The following is a 16,259-nucleotide window of genomic DNA, read 5'->3' as shown; positions in this document are numbered from 1 at the left end:
CCCGCCTGGCGAAGGCGAGGTCGGGGTAACCCGCGCTAGGCATTCTTTCGAAGAGGCCTCGAGTCCCCCTGCTGACCACCGTCGACAGTGGCAGCCTTAACACCAGGCTCACCAATTGCACAACGCGTGGCGAGGGAGCCACGTGACAGAACAACATTCTCACGGACAGACCCAGGCTCAGCCATCAACTGGGTGTCAGCCCCTGTCCCCATGAGAAGCGAAACGTGGGGCCGCATGCGCTTCAACGAAGGCTCGCGGCCCGCAGCCAAAGGAAACGCATCAGAGCCCCTTTTCCGCTGGTGTTGGGGGAGGGAGTGACCGGGGAGCGGGCTGCTCGCGGCAGGACGGCGACGGCTTGTACATCCCAAGCCGAGCTCATCCAACATGGCCGATCCCTCGGCCGCCAAGGCTGTCGGCCTTGTGGACACCTGTTGACTCAACGCCAAGGGTACCACTGGCGGGGGAAACATGACTGTCGAGGGCCTCGCCATAGTCGCTGACGAGGCCGTGCTCCAACCTCCGGCTGCATAGCGTGAGGCGGTGTGGGACCTAGGTCAACAACCGCCCGCGTCTCCGCAGAACGACCAAAGAGTCCTTCCGCGGAAAGAGGAGCCGTGAGGAGAAGAAACCTTTCTTCCTCCCCAAGAGAGACTGCTCCAACCAGAAATGCCTATTAACAAGTGTTGATAGCATCCTAATCCTCCCCGCAGTTATAGCTTGCGACTGATTCAAGATCTCTATAACACCAAAAACATGCAAAATGTTTTCAGCGTCGGCTGGTCCTGTAGCCCCACTACCCGACGCTAATGTGGACAGAAAAACAGTCAGCTGAGCCACAACACTGGCCGCAGCTAAATTCCATCCTGTGGCAGTATAACTCTCATCAGTCCATACTGCCACCTGCCGGGCCGACCTGCTCTCAAGCGTCGGCTTCCGGGTGGGACACCGTTCAACCCCGCCAGGGCACAGGATCGATGCTACCTGGCTCTCTAGCCACGGCACACCTGCCCTGCGCCCTGTTGTCAACCCATTCACCCGTAAAAAGGGTAAATAAGTCTCAGCAAAACCCCCCACATTAGCTACCGACTGACCTTCATCAATGAACGGGTTAAGAGGAGGGAAAAGCGGTGACATCCCACGGCGGGGAACATTAAAACAGTGACCCAGCATTATAGCATTAGTGTTAGCAGCGCGCTCCAAGATCGCCTGGAAAACGTCCAACTCAGAGGGACGTTCACCCAGACATCCCGCCCCTGGCGCCGACACACAACTCGTTGTCTAACAAAACAACAAGCAGCATTACTAACACCAGCGTTAATGCCTTGTGACACAGAGCCTACCTGGGTACGAGTCGGCTTGATAGCCAAACCTTGCACGCTGTCCCTCGATCTGCTGCCACAAGACGAGGAAACACCAGGACAGACCCGACGTGCCGTTGGAACATGCCGAGAAGATTCCAGGGGTTGGCAAATCTCCGGCGAAAACTCAACATTGCGCAATTTCTCTATACTTTTCATAACGCTAGTTCACAGGGTGCAAGCATCCGCCATGATGGAAACGAAATAGAGGAAGGGCGAGTGGTGACCACGCCTAGTGCTTTATAGTACGGCACTGGGGCGGGGCTTGGTCAGATGCTGGGTGCATTTGTTTTTTCGTTTAATGAAGTACAGTAGGTACTGGAGATGAGGTACATCTCGATGGCGAAGAGCAAGACGCGATTCGCCAGTACGATTATATAACAAGACCAATGAGAAGGCTGGGCCTACCAGTACATTTGTCATCAATCAGTGCTCTGGATCTGAGAATTCGCATCGAATGATGATTTGCATAACGAAAGGCTTATAACAAAGGCTTTTATAACCATCTTTCTTCTGACAAATCCAATTAACTTTTATTTAGACTGTTAAAGAGGAAGCGTATTGGATCCCCAGCCATCAGGAGGTTGAAGAATGAAAACAAAGACAAAAACAACTTCATTGAATGAGTCTCTCATTTGAAACGTTTGATTATGATTGAAGACAGAACTTTGCAGGGCATCTCATCAGTGTCAATGACCTCACAGCGTGTGGTCTGTTCCCTGTACAGGCACAGAGTCCTTTGGGCTGTTCTCCTGTACGATCAACGGAGAGGAACGAGACCAGACACACAGGGCAGTCTACAGGTAATACACCCTGCATGGACTTATTATCAGCATGTGCTATCATATAATTACAAGCAGTGATGCAGTCAGTGGCACAATGACTGCATGACTATTACCATAGTATCTTGTACGTATGTTGTACTTGTATCACTGTACATATTAATGCTACAACTCTGTACATGTCAAGTCAAATTTATATGTATAGCCCAAAATCACAGCAAGTTGCCTCGATGGGCTTCACATATCACCTGTACATATATTACTGTTGCACTTTACTGTTACATTTGTACTCTGGCCATAGTCTCTTCACCCTATTCCCCTCTGGGAGAAGGCTGCGGATCCCAAAAGCTGTGAAAGCTCGTCACAGACTGAGTTTCTTCCCCTCAGCCGCCAGGCTGATCAATGCAACAGTCTACACCCCCTGGGCCCCTTAACAATTGTTTGTATTGAGCCGCATTGTAATTGTACCAATTCTGCAATGTTAAATAACGTTGTTTATCCATTCACTAGCTCTATTAAGCGATGATAGCTAGCCGAGCCACAATGTTATGGTCGCTGCCATTAACGTTAGCATGTAAGCTAACGACAACAACAATGGCGTCGATAGGAGTGAGTGACAAAGCCTGAACAGGATATCACAGGTTCACCCTTCTCATTGGTTGAAAATGGCCTTCATGTTTGTACATCGCCATCTGTTGCTTTGGCATTGTACTACATGTATATTAACATCAGTGTTAAACCACTGTGAGCGGCCTGGAGTGGATTGGAGCGGAGGAGAACTCTCGCTCCGGACGTCGCGCAGACACATTTTAAAACCCACTCCTCGCTCACGTCAAAACCGCCCGCTCCGCTCCCCGCGCGGCTCACGCTCCGATCCGCTCACATGCACTGATGTGGTTACACATATGGCTTATTAAAGGAATCTGAATCTGAATCCTGAGCCACTGTCCCCCACACTCTGTGTGTCTGTCTGTGTGTCTGTCTGTGTGAGTCTAGCTGTGTCGCATTGTGCCTGTGTGTCTGTCTGTGTGTGTGTCTGTGAGTCTGTCTGTGTGAGTCTGTAGCTGTGTCGCATTGTGCCTGTGTGTCTGTCTGTTTGTCTGTGAGTCTGTAGCTGTGTCTCATTGTGCCTGTGTGTGTCTGTCTGTGTGAGTCTGAAGCTGTGTCTCAATCCGGGGATTGCAGCGTTTGAAGGCTGCATTTGAAGACCGCATGCGTCCAATTGCGTCACAGTGGCATGACCCGGTCTGTCTCCTTCAAATGCAGACGAGAAATGCAGCCTTCTTTTCCTGAGTTTATGGAGCTGTGTCTCGATTCACGGGTAGTAGCCTTCGAAGGACGTGGTCTGCAAAGGCGGCATAGGCCACACAGGTCGAAGCGAGCACTGTTAAATGAGACGGTCTGGTCTACGGGGAAGACTGGGGCTAACGCATGCCCAGTTGAAAGGATGAATCCTCTTGGTGCCAAGACTGCCACATATGGACCAAGAGAGGCTCAAAATGGCCATTAACGTCATCTGATTCAGACGAATAAATCAATGATTTTATCCAGATTATTCATGTCACGTCCACTAAATTGATTCATCTACTGTAGGTACTAACTGGGGAGACTACGGAAGCCGAGAACGGCTGTGTCTTTATTTATTATTTTATTGCCGTTTTCTCGTGATAACGACTTGTTATTTCGTTATCTCGATATAACAAAGTCCGTTTTCTCGTGATAACGACTTGTTATTTCGTTATCTCGATATAACAAAGTCCGTTTTCTCGTGATAACGACTTGTTATTTCGTTATCTCGAGAGAACAAAGTCTGTTTCTCGTGATAATGGACTAATTTATTTCAGTAAGTTGTTCAGTACAGCAACAGACGGCCAGTGGCAGCTCTTGAAGGCTGAAATCAGGACGGCGTGATCACATGAACCAGCTTGCAATCATCTCCGAGTTCTGCACATGGCTCTGGATAATTATCCCACCAAAACAAAAGTCTTCTGTAAATTAATCCGTTATCACGAGAAAACTATGTTTGTTATATCGAGATAATGAAATTAATGAAATCAGTTATCACGAGAAAACAGACTTTGTTATATTGAGATAATGAAATAAATTAATCTGTTATCACGAGAAAACAGCACTAAAATAATAAATAAAGACGTGGCCGTTCTCGGCTTCCGTAGGAGATAAAGGAACATATCGAGGATGATCGGTTACAATAGTTAACCTCACGTTGAACAGGGATTCCCAGTTAAACTGGGCGTCAACCCCAGTCCTGTCTCAGCCACTCAATACAAATTTCCAAACAGGCGTTATTTGGACGAACTGACCACATATTTGGAATCTAAAACAGTATAATAATGGTCCTAGGTCGTACGTTAAAACAGCGTTCGGCCTTGTTAATGGGTGTGAAATGCATTCTGGGTTACTTGGCTGTCCCGGAGGATCTCTCTCTTTCTTCCTCCTTCATCATCCCTCTAGTCCAGGGGTTCTCAAACTTTTTCATACCGCGACCCCATTTTATTTAGGATTTTTTTTGGGGACCCCACACTTAACACTTTCAGTGCCAGCCATTAGACGAAGCCGTCTGTAGCGACGCCACCACTAGATAGATAGGGATAGGGACTTGTTTGTAGAGCTATAACTATATTCTATATTATAGCTATGGATACAATACTATGGCCCATTTGACATCACCTATCTATCGTTCAATATGTAAAAGAAAATGTCCATCCATACGTTCCCATGTTATACCGTGGTGAATATAAGTATGGTTTTAGAGCGGTCTAGGGTAATTCATGAAATGATGAGTTATAGCCCTACAGTACACGTCGATTCCACTATATACGTTGCCATTTCTTGCCTGTATACGCTATTATCCCGAATCTATATCATAGGTATTATGTTCCATCATGAATGCATGAAAGGGGCGGGGGGGGTCATTTCTGATTATTTGATTGTCAGTAACGGCATTCGTATTGAACACTAAAAACGGTTATCAGCCCGATCGGTATGAAAGCATTGCACGATCAAGCAAAAATTTACGTCAGATCGTTCTTACCTGCAATCGGGAGTATTCCAAAAATAATATTCCAATTGTTTGATCGCCATCTGGTGCATCCAATGTCCATTTGGCCCACGGCATAATCCACAACAACATATCGATCAGGGATATTTGACGCGCGTCAATGGAACCGGGACCACCGTACACCTCGGCCGACAAGGAAAAATGAAACCCGAGACCTTTGGCCGTCCCACAGGGGAAGATACAAGGTTAGAAAGGGTGATCGATACCTCCATCTAGCGGGATGCGGCCGGTATTGCACTTTGGGGACCTCAGACTCATTCCTATGGTAACAACAGGCTCCCTGGGTGGATAATGAATAAAAATATCGAAAAAAAGGAAAAACTACCCAGAAACGACTTAAGTCGTTTTTGGCACTGAACGACTTAGGCCCAGAAACGACTTAAGTAGTTTTTGGCAACCAAAGTGTTAATGTATCGTGTAATTTCAACATGGAATTAAGGAATATCAAAATAAAAGCACACGTTGTTGAACTTTATCATCAATATTTATTAGAAAATTTTATTACAGCACTATGTTATCAATACACGTTTATAAATAAAAAATATATTTTTTTGCCAATACCCGCAACCCCAATTTGGGTCGCGACCCGTAGTTTGAGAACCACTAGTCTATGATGTCATCTACCCCCCCCCCCCACCATTCCCTCCTCCCCTCCTGCTCTCTGGATGTCGGCTCCTCCCCTCAGCTCCGCAGGGTTCTTACATTACTTAACCAGCAGACGTCCCCTTTTAACGTGCTGTAAGTGGTATTTTTTGGTTTGTTAAAGTAAGTGGTCTACATGTTAAAATAATAGCTCTACACTCCACAGCCATCACTGATATAGTGTGTCTGGTCAGTAACATGGGTCTCCTAGTCCCTCCGCTCTGCAGTAAAGGAAATACACGTTCTGGTATCCTGTTCCCACTTTATCCAATCAGGAGATCAGGACATTTATTTTCCGTTTACTGCAGAGTGGAGGGACTGGGAGACGCATGTTACTGACCAGACACACTCTATCAGTGATAACTGTTGGAATGTAGAGTTTTTAACACTTATTTTAACCAAAAAATACCACTTACAGCACCTTAAAAATGGATGTCAAGCAAGGATGCAATTTGAATAGTTACATGTGTTAAAGGGGAACTATTTTACTATTTCTTTCACTATTTGGGCACTTTTACACAATTCCTGTGAGTCTATGGAACACCTCTGTAATATATATATTTTTTTAATTCATTGTTTTGTATTTCTAATCAAGTCCTCAAAAACAGCATTTTTCTACCTCAAGATCTCAAGCCGTTTTGAGCCTGGGCAGCAGAACTGTGTGCAGCTCATCTTCTATCTCAACATTAACATGCAGCGGTGTCTTTCTGACATCACAAATCATCACATTTTCAAATGACTCAGTTCAGTGAGGGTGAATATTGTGATAGGAGAATTGGAAGAATGCGCCAATATGAGAATTTTGAGACATAGATCATATTAATATAAGTTCACATAGCTAGGAAACAATGCTAAACACTCAAAAAGGCCATTTATAAGATAGTTCCCCTTTAAATGTTAAATTAAATGTGAAAATGTGAAGTATTTCCCCCTCTTTCCTCTCTGCTGCCCCCTGCAGGTTCATCCCCAGACATGCAGATGAGCTGGAGCTGGACGTGGACGACCCTCTGTACGTGGAGGAGGAGGAGGATGATTACTGGTACAGAGGCTACAACATGCGTACCGGGGAGAGGGGCATATTCCCAGCCTTCTATGCCCACGAGGTCATAGGCCAGTCCAAGGAACTGCTGGGTGAGACAGGGAACACTTTCTGGGAAATTGGCTATTCTGTGTTATGCAGACCTGGGTCAATTAGAATTAGCAGATAATTTATTTATATAATTTTATTTTTTACTACATGGTACAACATAAATCTACCCACTATGCTAATATTACTACCTACTATGCTAATATTACTATAATATGTCTTTACTACTATGCACTCAAGACTGTAGCACTCAAGTTCAACACTGTTAGACGAACAATGTTACTGACCCTTAGCTGCCAGAGTTGTAACCTTCCTGCTGACCTGTAAATGTAGATCTGCAAATTCAATGAGTGGCAGAAAATCTTGAATATCTTTTATTTTTTGATACATTCCTTTTTTATTTTGATTATTTTATTTTATTTTACATGAAACATAAAACATGACAACACACGATATAATAATAATAAACAGGACTTCACAGGACAATAATAATAATAATAACAATAACAATAATGACAATAGCAATAACTAAAATAATAAACAGAACATAAAAATAAAAACGAATTATATTATCACAGACACCACAAAAGACATTTCCTCCCCCACTCCCACCCCAGGACCCCCGGATGCGTCTATGCTTTAAGCAAGTGGCTTGTCCTTCCGCGTTCCCGTTTTGCGATCTGATTGGCCACGCACGTTTCTGGTCATGTGACATGTGCGCCAATCGTGGGACGGCAAGATCAGCGCCTATTTCCGGGTCTAACAGCCTGCAAACTATCTAACGCCTAGTTTATCACTGGTTAAGCTTAGGCGACTCTTTCGCAGTTGGTTAAGGTTAGAGTTTGGAATCAGGGCAGGCGTTCTATCGCCATGCTCTAAGACAAACTCTAACCTTAACACAATGGCGCCCGACCACGGAGATCTCCGTGTTTCGATTCCACCCGTTGTGGACAGAAGCACGGATATATCCGTGGCAAGTTGTTATTGCTTTTATTCCATTTTAATAACCTATTCAAGGTCGCCGAGGTGCACTGCAGATGTACCCTACTCTTTAAATTCGAGAAAGTGCAATACCGGCCAGATCCTCTTAGGGGCGCTATCGCCCTAAACTGAGCTGAGCTGTGGCTGAACGGAGCATTCTTTTTTTTTACTTTCAATGGAGTTTTCAGTTAGCTGGATTCTGGATGTGCAGCATGTAGCTTGGATTACGTTTTGGATTGCGGATTTCACTATGCAATAATGGGATTTATCATCAGCCAATGGACATATCAATCTACCAGATGACGATCGATAACGGGGAAATGCTCGAGGGGATCCAACCGGCTCATGGTAAGATCTTTTTCACATAAATTACAGCCCGATCGAACCTTGTTATGATACGATACGATATGATCGGCCTATGTGGCTACTTAGACGAACACGGTTATTGGTAATCAATAATAAGAAACGACGTCCCCCGCCCCCCCCCCCCCCCCTTTCATGCATACATGCTTGAAGATCGTGCCGATCATATGCAGTTTGAGTTTTAACTGTAGCATCTGTATAACGGAAATGCCATTGGATATAACGTTAGTAACTATTAGCCCTTTATCTCGCCTTCCAGGAAATATACTAGACCAAATGCCGTATAACGCTTATATTCACGGCGCTATAAAATGAGAACGTATTGATGAATTTTTTTTTCTTTAATCCATTTTGAAGGGACGGTTTATGGTCCCAATTGACAATGAGAATGGACAGATAGCAATACTATAAAGTATAGATTTAGCTCTACAAACAGCCCCATGTCTGTTTATATTTGCCGGTCCTCTAGAGATTTATTAGACGCATCCCAATGGCTCCGAATGTGTTAACCAACTTCGAAAGAGCACCTAAGCTTAACCATCCAAAAACTTGCTGCCCCACGATTGGCGCACATGTCACATGACCAGAAACGTGCGTGGCCAATCAGAGCGCAAAACGGGAACGCGGAAGGACAAGCCACTTGCTTAAAGTATAGAAGCCCCCCGCATCCCCCAGGACCAACACCCCAACCCCACTCCGCTACTAGATAGTGGCCTTAACTTTCTTGTCCGCTGAGACCCACAGCTCAATGCTGGCCTAGTGTCCAACCCCAATTACACTAGCAGTAGAGATTTCCATATAAATGACATCCAGTAGTGTCAGAGACCAATTAATCATTGTGAGTTTCTCAGGTTGTTTTCACCTCATGGCTATCAGCTTCTTGGCTGCAGTGACACCAGCCAGAATGATTATTTTTTGTTGTATGGATGCCGGTAGTAATGATATATCATTTAGGAGTAGTGTTGCTACCGTAAGTGGAATTGTTAGGTTACATAAATTATGTTTGAAAGTTTAGTTGTTATGGATTTCCAAAAACTAGCTACTGGTGGGCAATCCCAAAACATGTGCATATAAGTGCCAGTGGCCTTCAGAGCGCACCGAGAGTCGGTCACCAGAGATACGTCCTATGAATATCATGTATTTGCTGGTGATTAGGGTTGCGGGAGGCTAATGCAACATTAGTCCAAATATCATCCCAGTCAAACTCAGAGTCTAATTCTGGGATGTTTCCTCGCCAGACTTTTAAGATCGGCCCGGGAAGACTCAGTGGCCTATAGCTGTCACAGTCATTGGGGTCCTTGTCCTTTTTGAGTAGTAAAGAAATTAAAGCCATATTTACATCTCTATAGAATCCCCCCTGTTCAATGGCGAATTCAATCATCTCAAGTAACAATGGGCCCAACTGGTCCCAGAATGCTAAGTATAATTCAGGTGGAATCCCATCCCAGCCGGAGGCCTTACCCCTCTGCATCTCAACAATTGTCTCTCTGAGTTCTATAAGAGTGATTGGTCTCCCCAATTCCCCGGCCTGCTCCTCGGATAACTGTGGTATTTTAAGCCAAGTAAACTCTTCAAATTTGGAATGATCAAAATTTACCTCTGAGCTATACAGTTGTGAATAAAAATCTCTAAAAGTGTAATTGATCTTTTTTTAATCCGTTGTAACTACTTCTTGTTGTGTCCTGATTGAAGCGATATCTGAAAATGTATCATTCGCGTGAATTATCATTGCCAGTAAATGGCTGGGTCTAGAACCATGAAAGTAATCATTTTGTCTTGTCCTATGTATTAAAAACTCTTGTCCAAGTATGGAATTTATTTCCTTTTTAACTATCTTCCGTTCATTTGTTAATTGTAACTAATCTGCAATGATGCGTATAGGTCCGCGTATAGTGTTTCCAATTTTTCTAGTTTATTTAAACGAGTTTTACGCAAGTTGGAAGCTAAAAGTGTGACATGACTTATGACAAAGCCCTTTACTGCATTCCACAGAACTCTAGGGTCTTCCACCGTGCCAATGTTAATCCTCAAAAATTCCGTTTGTTTTTCTCTGAATTCTTCTACAAAAGTCTTAATTTTTTTAACAAGGATGAATGATTCGAGAGAGCTAAGGGAACCACTGAGACATCGAATTTATCAAACAAATTAGGAGATGAGAATAAGTAGTAAATTCTAGAAAAAGTTTTGTGTCTGGCTGAGAGGCAAGAGTAGTCATTAACACTTTGGGCGCCATCCACTTTAACTATCCTTGTACCTACTGCGCCACCGCTTTAAGAGATAGGGATTTCTATATTATAGCTATGGAGACAATACTATGGCTCATTTGACATTAACTATCCATCGGTCAACATGTGAAAAATAATAAATTTGTTCATGTACACGTTTGCGTGTTATACCATAGTGAATATTGTATAGTTTCAGAGTGATCCTGGCTCACGTGTACAACGTGCTATCCTGAAAACGGCGCTATGGAGCAATATGTAAATTTAGCTAAAAGCGTTCGCGTTGCTCGCCTGGACACGCTACTATTTCCAATTCAAAGGTATATAATAGGTATTATGTTTCATCATGAATGCATGAAGGGGGGGGGGTCGTTTTTTGATGCTTTGATCGTCAGCAACGGCATACGTTTTTGAGTATGTTACATATGATCGTTGCGATCGATGTGAAATCATTTATCATTCATTGTTGGATCAAAGTAGGATTGATGTCATATAGTCCTTACCAGTGATGCAGTGGTGGTCCGACGGGGTACCACGCCGTCCTAGCAGTTTTCTGAGCAGAAGTACGCGCAGTCGCGCACGGATGTGCACGCACACAAAAATGCGCTCCACTCGTTGTGCGCTAAGTACCCACCGTCTTATAACAATAGCGCAGGTCGTCAGGTGTCTTCAACTACACTACCCGGCACTTATCTATCACCTAGACTTTGCATAATAATAGGATACCATACTAACATAACAAAGAAAGAGAAGTGCAAAACCAAATACAAGCCCTGTGGGGGTTTGCGTGATCTGTGGAACTCTCACTATGTGACAAATGGTCCCGACTGGAAGGATGAGGCATTAAGTTGTGCTTCAGAAGGAAACTGTCCTTCTATAAACTGTAAGTAACATTGTTAATTTAGTTTGTATTTACTTTTCTAGTTTAAGTTAATTCAATTAAAGAAATTGTAACTACAATATTGTATCTACAATTACATTTAAAACAGGCTACATCCTGCTACCCTTTTCAGCTTCTGTATTTCAAGGCAATATTTACAAAAACTAAACTAAAACTAGTAATTTCCTATACAAACATGTTTCCTACTATTTATGCATAATAATCATCTGTTCTGTGCGACCGCGAGGGAACATGTATGCGCCTGCGCGTGCACGTGGCGTCCAGGCAGTTCTGATATTACCTTTACTAAGAGGTATCCCAAAAAGAATATTCCAATTGTCTGATCGTGATTTCCAGTATTGGTGTCCATTGGGTCCCCGACATAATCCGGCACAACACATGCATTGAGGGGCCATGGTACTGTATATCGAATAAAAGAAGAAAACCCGACTATACTCGGGTATGGCGCTCAACCGCTGGCGAGATAACCCGACTATCATCGGGTCTGGCACTGAATGTGTTAAGTAAGACCAGTATCACGAGCCCAAGTCCTAAGGGCATTAGAGGATTGTTTCTGGTCATATGTTTCAGAGGGGCCGGATCTGTCCATCATGGAGTCCCAGCACGCATTGAAATCACCACCCACTATGAAAGTGGCATATCAACAATCCCAAACAAATATTAGTTTAAGCATGAGCTAACAGTATAGTTCAAAATATTGTAGCAAGATATTTGTATTAAAAATAAAAAATGTGTGGTCAATAACCATTGTAGCAGGAATGTTGGGCTACCTATCGCTAGCCAAAAAGTGAGCTGTATGTCAGTTCAAGCACATGTCCATGTCCGGTTAGCTTGAATGAGCACGAGGTTAGCTTATGTAATAACCATAGCTGAATAGCCTATGTAGCCAGTTAGCTCAATGCTGTATATCTGCATAGTCCGCCGTCCAGCTTGCCAGCCAATGTTACATCAATGTCAAAAACAAACGATTATTTTATTACTAAGCCTAGCAGCATGACAAAAGTTCAAAACTTGTTAGCGAACCTAGCTCCACTCCGCCCGGCCATAGCCAGTTCCATACCACGCCGTTAGCATTCACTCCAGGTCATCCTCCAGGTTCAAATATTCTTTGGCCCCGGCAAGCGACCAAAACTGCCTCCGTTCTTGGTCCTTACCGGGCCTCGCTAGGTTAGCCTGCATTCTGGTCAGATCTGTCTGCCTGTCGGTCAGGGCCCTCTCCAAGTGCCGCAGCCGCATGCTCTTGTGTGAAGTGTCCCCACCTCATCCATCACCGGTTCAATAGCTATCTCCTCCGTCACCGATCGACGAAAGGCATCGAGGTACCTGGTGAATTGCCTTCCTATTGATGCCGTAGATGTTGTTATGAGTTTGCTAATGGCTTTAGCTTCACTTAGTTCAACCCCTTCCGTGCCAGCTGCGGCCCGTGAAGAGCTAGTTTGTGTCCTGTCGGATGCCGGCGTCGCCACGCCTCGTACAGCAGCCCACCGGCTTGCCATATCCGCAAAAAAAGTTTATAAAGTGATTAACCTGTAGATATTCTTAATAAAAACCTAAAATAAAACAAAGACTGTAGGGGTAAAAAGATATGTTTTTCAAAGTATATGAGAGCGGCTGTGAAACTCGTCTTACTCCATGACGCATGGCTCCGCCCCCTTCCAAAAAAATCTTGAATATTTTATACTTTTGTGCGATTCTGTGTGTGTGTGTGTGTGTGTGTGCGTATTTACTGCAGGGGTGAGGAGGAATCCTGCATGGATGGAGAGTTTCAGCGTTCAGTTCTTGGGTTCTGTAGAGGTACCATATCACCAAGGCAACGGTATCCTCTGTGCTGCCATGCAGAAGGTAAGTGGAAAACAGGAAATGTCTCTCTCCCTCTCACACACACACACACACACACACACACACACACACACACACACACACACACACACACACACACACACACACACACACACACACACACACACACACACACACACACACACACACACACACACACACACACACACACACACACACGAGCTGTGCATGAATGGAATTCACTCCCTAGACGTATCACACAAGAAAACAGTAAAATAAAATTGGATCAAAACAGCATCTTTTGGCAATGGATATTTGAACAGATTGAACAGAACTATTGAAATTTATGAAAGAATTTTGTTTTATGTTTTTCTTAATGTGATTGTAAAAGTGAGTTTTAATTATGAGGTAGAATACTCTGTATTTGGACTATGCATTGTCAACATCATAATGTATCAACATCAATTTATTTAGCCGTTAAATTAGGCGTATATGAACAAATGTGTGGGCACTGGGCATATAGTGTGTACAGTTAAGTATCCTTAGCTATTTCAGATAGTTGATTATTGTATATTGGATTATTGTATTTTGGAGCTTGTCTTATGTGTGTACTAGTCCAAGTCTCTAGTCCTTTGTTCTGATTACTTGTAACGTTATATTATGATGTAAGTATTATGTCTGTGTGTGTGTGTGTGTGTCCTAGTCCTTTGTCCTGTTTACTTGTAATGTCATGTCATGATTTACGTATTATGTTTGTGTGTGTGTACTAGTCCTTTTTGTTATGTCGGTCACAGTTTTTTTGTGAACCCCAGGAAGAATAGCTACTGCAATACTGTAGCTAATTGGGGATGTAGAAACTAAACTAAACTACTTGTCTCGTCTGTCAGATTGCCATCTCGAGGAAGCGGACGGTCCACATGCGACCCCCCTCTCTGTGTGAGCTGGAGATCACCTTGCAAGGGGTTAAACTGGTGATGAGCCTGGAGGATGAATACGACACTCTGGACGAGGTGAGGAGTTCAGGAACTCAATGATCCATATTAGATCATACAGGAAGTGTATCTCGTGCAGCAGTCAAGCAGGCGTCTCTACTTTCCGTAGCTGCATTTCTGCAGACCCCTCTCTGATTGGTTGAGCCCATTTCTGCAGACCCCTCTCTGATTGGCCGAGCGCGCGCATGCGCATGAGCCGCGACAAGCTCCTCTAGCCAAGAATCGAAACTCCGTTAAGCTCCAGAGAGAGAGGCTGAAAACCCACAGTTCTTGCCCGACGGATGGGAGCCGAATCCCGGATCCGAGTTTTCTGATGAATACCCCCAAAACATCGCGAACGCAATTTATACGCATGGAAGTATTGATTACGCCGTAACAAATCATTAAAAAAATATACCGTTAACTGGAATATGTTGTGTGTGCCTTTACACAATAGTTGGATTATGTAATTGGTTTGTCATTAAAAACCAATAATAATCGCTCGCATCGCCGGCTTCGCTGACCAGAGCTCTCTCAGATTCAAAGTTTTAATTGCAGCCTGGAACATACATGTTTCGGAACCAATGTGTAACTAGACAGTTACAATATAACATTTATATTAATTAACCCAGTTAATGCCTTAAGAGAAAGAGTCTGGTGGTCAATGTCACTTCGGATTGCTACAGACTTTACTCCTGTTGGGAAACAGCGATGGTCTGTGCTCACCACACAAGCCGGCGTCTACCCCCGAGCTTCATTTTACCAATCAGAGAGGGGCTTCGCTCAAACAATCAGAGAGGGGTCTGCAGAAATGGGCTCAACCAATCAGAGAGGGGTCTGCAGAAATGCAGCTAGGGAAAGTAGAGACGCGTCAAGCAGCAGACATGGTGCGTAGACCATGTGTAAAACAAACTTCCCACCACAGTCAGGGCAGCTGAAACCCGACCAATCTTTCTCCGTCGACTAAAAGCAAACTTCTTCAATCAATATCTGAAATGAAAATAATTTACTGACTTTCTTACTGTCTTCTACCATCATGCACTCTTCCTACTATACTAATATTACCGGTAGTCTAGATGGAAACATAGGTCCACCTGCATAGGGTGGTTTTCTTTTTCAACACCCGTTTTTTCTTAATCCTTGAAGTGTCTATTTTAAGATTCTGCCAGGTAACAGGTTGAAATAATGTCCCATGGGGTTTATTTTTAACCCTTTATTACACCTATCCTGAACCAAAACTGGAAAAATAAGAAAAAGAAAACAGCACCACTTTTGAAGTTAACAACATAATAGAGACAAATCAAAACATTTCCCCAAACAATATTGACCCAAGGAATTCAGTAAAATTGTTATTTTTAAGATTCAAACACTTCTATTTCAGGACAAGAAAATGCAAAAAAAGCTGAAAATGTTTAGATCACATCTCTATTTTCCCACTTTACTAAAATGTAGTCCAATGGACGAGATCAATTTGAGGTTAATATTGGAAATACAATGTTAATAAAGATTGTCTCCATGCTGTTATGCCCTAAATATTGTAGATTGTGTAAACAAGGCCAAAAGTGGAAGACGAATGTGAAAAGACTAATTCGTCCTACATAGACAAAAATTTACACATTTTCCTATACAATTTGAAATCCAGTGAAATATGTTTTGTTACGGTTCAAACAAAGTACTGTTACAGTACATTTTCTCTGTTGGCACAACATTCAAACCTAAACTACTAATCATCATCATGATCATCATCGCCAAAGAGATCGTCAAAGTCTATCTCTCCAATCTCCATCTCTTCCTCCTCCTCATCACACCCGTACTCTCCATCCTCCTCGTCCACGTTACGTTTTGCATAATCTGCCTCCTTATTAAGAGCTTTTTTTTGTTATTGTTTGTTGTATTCATTGCATGTTCGAAATAAAGACTTCAAATCAAATCAAATCAAGCTTCTTGCTCTTCTGACTCCGCATTCTGGGCCAGTACCTCAACAAGAGAAGGAGGGAGGATGGGTCCAACCATCCAGACAGGCTCTAACACCCCCTCATCCATCATCTTCTCCCAGGCCATATCCTGATCATA

At 43.6% G+C, this 16,259-nt stretch overlaps 1 protein-coding gene across 1 annotated transcript in view; it reads left to right on the top strand.

Annotated features, from left to right (window-relative positions):
- mapk8ip2 (mitogen-activated protein kinase 8 interacting protein 2) overlaps window positions 1-16,259 on the top strand; it is a gene marked incomplete at both ends in the record, with an annotated part of 182,922 nt that overhangs the window by 159,860 nt on the left and 6,803 nt on the right. The window contains 4 exons of the mRNA XM_084334289.1: window positions 2,086-2,161; window positions 6,820-6,992; window positions 13,148-13,257; window positions 14,103-14,225. Coding sequence (XP_084190415.1) covers window positions 2,086-2,161; window positions 6,820-6,992; window positions 13,148-13,257; window positions 14,103-14,225 — 482 coding nt within the window. The remainder of the gene's footprint in view (window positions 1-2,085; window positions 2,162-6,819; window positions 6,993-13,147; window positions 13,258-14,102; window positions 14,226-16,259) is intronic.

This window comes from Notolepis coatsorum (genome assembly GCF_963971535.1).
Source record: "Notolepis coatsorum genome assembly, chromosome: 18".
NCBI lineage: Eukaryota > Metazoa > Chordata > Actinopteri > Aulopiformes > Paralepididae > Notolepis > Notolepis coatsorum.
The sequence above is the reverse complement of the archived record's forward strand: the minus strand, read 5'-3'. Positions and strand labels throughout refer to the sequence as shown.